This window comes from Chiloscyllium plagiosum, chromosome 23, assembly GCF_004010195.1.
Source record: "Chiloscyllium plagiosum isolate BGI_BamShark_2017 chromosome 23, ASM401019v2, whole genome shotgun sequence".
Classification (NCBI taxonomy): Eukaryota; Metazoa; Chordata; class Chondrichthyes; order Orectolobiformes; family Hemiscylliidae; genus Chiloscyllium; species Chiloscyllium plagiosum.
The window spans coordinates 31135503-31140824 of NC_057732.1; the positions used below are offsets into that span (position 1 = coordinate 31135503).

The 5322-nt window shown below is 42.8% G+C and overlaps 1 protein-coding gene across 4 annotated transcripts in view; it reads right to left on the reverse strand.

Moving 5' to 3' along the window:
- The window catches only part of LOC122561733 (tyrosine-protein phosphatase non-receptor type 12-like), a 129486-nt gene extending 127642 nt beyond the window's left edge, over window positions 1-1844 (reverse strand). For 2 of the 4 annotated variants that reach the window (XM_043713809.1, XM_043713808.1), the window contains exon 1: window positions 1561-1844. In XM_043713809.1, the coding sequence (XP_043569744.1) occupies window positions 1561-1659 (99 nt within the window). In that variant the 5' untranslated portion in view covers window positions 1660-1844. The remainder of the gene's footprint in view (window positions 1-1560) is intronic. The other 2 variants (XM_043713811.1, XM_043713810.1) reach the window with 2 other exon arrangements.
- Window positions 1845-5322: the final 3478 nt, after the last annotated feature.

The window sequence follows — 5322 nt, forward strand, 5'->3', positions numbered from 1 at the left end:
ATCCACTAATATCATTTATTGTATCCGTTGCTCCCGATGCGGTCTCCTCTACATTGGGGAGACTGGACGCCTCCTAGCAGAGCGCTTTAGGGAACATCTCCGGGACACCCGCACCAATCAACCACACCGCCCTGTGGCCCAACATTTCAACTCCCCCTCCCACTCTGCCGAGGACATGGAGGTCCTGGGCCTCCTTCACCACCTGGAGGAAGAACGCCTCATCTTCCGCCTCGGAACACTTCAACCCCAGGGCATCAATGTGGACTTCAACAGTTTCCTCATTTCCCCTTCCCCCCACCTCACCCTAGTTCCAAATTTCCTGCTCAGCACTGTCCCCATGACTTGTCCTACTTGTCTTTTCCACCAATCCACTCCACCTTCCTCCCTGACCTATCACCTTCATCCCCTCCCCCACTCACCTATTGTACTCTACGCTACTTTATCCCCACCCTCCTCTAGCTTATCTCTCCACCCTTCAGGCTCTCTGCCTTTATTCCTGATGAAGGGCTTTTTGCCCGAAACGTCGATTTTACTGCTCCTTGGATGCTGCCTGAACTGCTGTGCTCTTCCAGCACCACTAATCCAGCATCTGGTTTCCAGCATCTGCAGTCATTGTTTTTACCTAGCCATCTTCTATTGTTCTTTGATGGCAATCTTTAATCAAAATTTAACCCCCAACGTTGAGAGTCTGAATAGATAAGGCATGAGCCTCTTTCCAATACTTCCACCTATGTGGCAATAATTCAGCCTAGTCATTGAATACCAGAAGTCTCATTCTTCAAGAAAAGATGATTATAGTCCTGTTCAATATTGCCATCATGCAATCGCTAATGCCCAGAAACTCTTTAATGCAGTAAATACATCTAAATCGTACTTTTCTCCCCCGATACGCCTCCTGGACACTTGTGAATTAGAACGCTGATTTTCTTTTCTGGTACCCAAGCTACTCCTGTGGCTGTTGGCATTGCTCAAAATCGGGACCAAAGTGTTTCGAATATTTTACTAAAACAAAAAAATGAAAACGGCCCAACCAACAACCAAGATCCAGTCATTACACACTTACTTGAAGCGAACACAACGCCCCTGCCTTGCGCAACATCCGCAAACTCCCCACATTTGAGTCACAGCTGATAAATTCATTACATTTTTTTGTTGTACAAGCCTGGAGTTTCACTCAAGACGGAGCCTGTATCAGACAGGGCTTTGCAATCGTCCAAACTACAGCTTAAAACGGTACCTCCGACTACACAGCAGAGTTCGGAACACCAAACAAATGCAGCTTTCTGGTTATTATTGTCTGAAAGTCAACGCGAAACCATGAGGGAGCGGCTTAGGCCGCACAGCCTGGAACTGGCAGTGATGGTCCTCACTCCTCCCCGGTGGGTGTTGGTTGAGAGCTGGGACAAGGGCAAAGGGTTGTTGCTAAGGCGCCGCCGCCGCCAACCCTACACCGTCAAACTCACCCAAAAAAAGAAAAAATAATCGACTCTGCCAGTTTGCCAAAGTTAATTTATCGGAAAGAAAAACATACTCGTGAGTGAGAAAAACAATTAAACTCACCATGAAGTCGCTGGCAAAGTTATCCTCCCCATTCTGGTCGCGGACTTTCATCTCCAGCACCCGATCAATGAATTTCCTCAGAATTTCGTTTTGCTCCATCTTCTCGGCACATGGGAAAACTCAAAACCGACAGACAGGATCGCACTCTTACCACCTTCGCATCTTCGGTTTTTAATTAATGTTTTTCATTTCATCGATCGAGACACCGCTGCCGTGTTTATAATTTTTAAAAAATCCTCGATTCTCAGCGTCCGGCGCCACTTTCCTCTTTTTTTTCTCTTTCGCCCTCTTCCCCTTCCCCGCCCCCACGCGCCTCACCCCGCCCCTCCTCCTGTCCGTCATTGGTCCAACTCCACCATTGCGTCATGTCCCAACATAGCCAGCTGATTCGGCTATTCGACTGCCACTCATTATTACACCTGCTCACTTTTTCCAACTTGACAATGCACAGGACTCTGCAATTCTCCTGTTTCAACAGGGGCTGGGTGGTGACGTTGGATCTTTGATTGGTGAGTTTGGGTTCTTTCACGAAAGAATATGAATTTTGTTCACGAGCAGACGTTTTAGCAAACAGTTCAAAGCCACTCCATGATGTTAAAGTGGATTCTGCCAATACTTTGCCAAGAGAGGAGGATAGAGTTAGGGTGCAGGAGGTTACAGATGAGTTGTTCAGCAGGGCTCATCAATGGCATATGGAATTCAATCTGAGTAAGTGTGAGGTGATGCACTTGGGCAACAGAATATATAAATGGCAGAAATCTGTGAAGTACTAAAGTTCAGAGTAATGAAGTGCATGTCCACTGGCACCTTAAGGTAGAGGACCGGTAGATAAAGTGGTTAAGGCATAAAAGATACTTGCCTTTCCTACCTGAAGCATATAGTTTAAGACCAAGGAGGTGATGATGGAGTTGCATAAAATGTTTGTCAGACAACAGCTAGAGTATTGTGTAATTCTGGATTCCACATTATAGGAATGATGTGATTACATTGCAGAGGAGGTTTACCAGAATGTTGCCTGAACAGGAGAGTTTTAGTTGTGAGGAGAGATTGGATAGCTTGACATTGTTTTCCTTGCAACAGAGGAAACTGAGGCAGGATGGGGGGAGGGGTGAAACAATGTGATTGGGATGTATGAAATTATGAGGGGTTTAGGTAAGTTCCTTCTTGTTTTCCCTGTCTCCTTGGTGGAGTGATCAGTTAGCAGAGAGCCTGAATTTAAGACAAGGGGAAGAAGATTTAGAGGAGATGTGATGAAAAATAATTTAATCAGAGACTGGTGGAATCTGAAACTCATTGCCTGTAAGGGCAGTATAGGCAGAAACCCTCATAACATTTTTAGGTTGTATTTAGGTGTGCGCTTACAATGTTAAGGCACACAAGATTATGTACTAAGTGCTGGATAATCAAATTAGAATAATTAGTTGCTTTTGTTTGACTGAGTTTAAAATCACCACCTGGTTATAGACCAACAGGTTTATTTGGAAACACTAGTTTTCGAGACATTGCCTTTTTACCAGGTGGTTGTGATGAGAGGTGTCACAGCCCCAATTAAGAGGCAATGCCTTGAAAGCTAGTGCTTCCAAATAAACCTGTTGGACTATAACCTGGTGTTGTGTGATTTTTTAACTTTGTCCACCCTAGTCGAGCACCGGCACCTCCAAATCATGTTTGACTGGCACAGACTCAATGGGTCATTACGCCGCCTTCAGTGCTGTAGACTTCCATAACTCTTTTAACTGCATGAGGAGCGAAAGAAAGACAATCTGAGAAACATGGGAACATCACTACTTCCAAACCACTCACCATCCTCACCAAAATACTGCTGTTGTTTCAGTGTCACTGAGTCAATATGCTGAAACTTCTTCCCCAACAGCATTGGAGGTGTGCCTACAACAAATGCAGTATTTCAAGAAGGCAGCTCACCACCACTTTCCCAAGGGGAACTAGGAATGGGCAGTCAATGATGGCAATGTCAACATCCTTCAACTTTCTGAGTAAAAAGGGCAGGAAGAGGAAGCTTAAGATTTGCAACTGTACAGTGGGAACTTAATCTGCTGTAAAGAGCACAGTTTCCTCTCCTTGCTCAATTGAGCTTGAATTGATCACACATTGAGTTGCTCATGTAATTTATTCCTGTTCATTACTTACAGCGTGGCTTTATGTTGGGAGAGGGATGTGGGGAACATAAGAAATAGAAGCAGAAATAAGCCATTTGGTCCCTCAATCTGCTTCACCATTTGATAACATCATGGCTGATCTGACCATGGCCATCTCCCTGTCCCCTGTTACTTGATTCTCTTGTAGACTACTGTTTAAGAGAGTTTATTTTCAACAGCAGTACAACATACCTATAGACTCCCAAAATTTATATTGCCACTATTTGCCTAAATTATCTGGGTTCAGTTAAGGACAGTTTGCATCAAGCAAACAAAATTAATTTTTTGAATTGAAAAATTGAAATATGATGATGGGTTCTGTGCATGTCACTGATGCTCAGCTTGGGTCCAATCAAATCCACTGAGTTCCATACATCACTCCAGCCTTTCTCAAGAGCTGAATTTCTGACATGAAATGACAGGGCTCTCCTTAATATCAAACCAACATGCAACCAAATGTGGCACCCAAAAGCTATAACAAAACTGAAGTCAGTGGGAAACAGGAAAAATTTCCAGTGCTTGAGAATCATAGCTGGCACAAAAGAAGGTTGATGTTGGAAAACTAATTATCTCCACCTCAGGTAATTGCTGCATGTTTTACAGGACAATATCCTAGGCCAGACAATATCCTAGGCCCAACAATATAAAGATGCCTTATTCATCACTTCCCTCACCCTAAATTTACAAATTGGGCTATGTAATGACACCACATTTTGGAGGAAGGTGAGCTCAGATAGACAGCAAGTGTGTAGGTCAGATTAATACTAACAGAATGGGTGTGATCCATGTTTCAGTTGAGGCAGACATAGGGACTGGCTTGATGCGCCAACTGGAGTAAAAAGAAAATCACAGCACTTTGCTGTGGTTCAGTGGAGGACCTGCCTTTGGGCGGAGAACTCTCGAAGAAGTTCCTCAGATGATGAAGCAATTCAATATTCAAGAATATCCAGCTTTAGATAAATAATATGTTTGGCATACAAATGCCAGTCAAGACTGCCTGCAACCAAAGAAATGGTTTTCCTATAATACTTAATGACATTTTTGTTGCCCTATCGTGTGTTACGAATATCTTGAAGTTGCCATTAATCAGCAATGCAAAACAAAACATCCCTTGGTTACTGGAACAGGGTTTAACTAAGATCAGAATGTCTAACCAGAGAACAAAACAATGAAATTAATTGTTTGATAGAGATGTATCAATCGGTGATGCACTTAAATAACAAATGCTAAAGAATTCTTATTTCATATTAAGCAATGAAATGGGATTCCCATTATAGGACCAACAAATGCTTTCTAAAATCCAGCAAAATACAAATACTTTGTAATAAATGCCCTTTAACGTTTAATTTTAATGTCCAATTTTGTTAATGTTGAATATATTTTCAACACATTTGTAACAAAAAGCCAGTATTTTTAGCACCTACAGAAATAATTGCTGTTTACTTTCTCCGTACTCCACTATTAATTGCAGTGGCTTAAGGACGTATGTTGTCCTCACCATGTGATTTTAATAATTTGGCCTTCCAATCAACAAATTATAAGAGTAATTTACCATGATGGAACTAAGCTGGGCTGTCCTTCTTATGAATGCTGGAACAAGGATTGA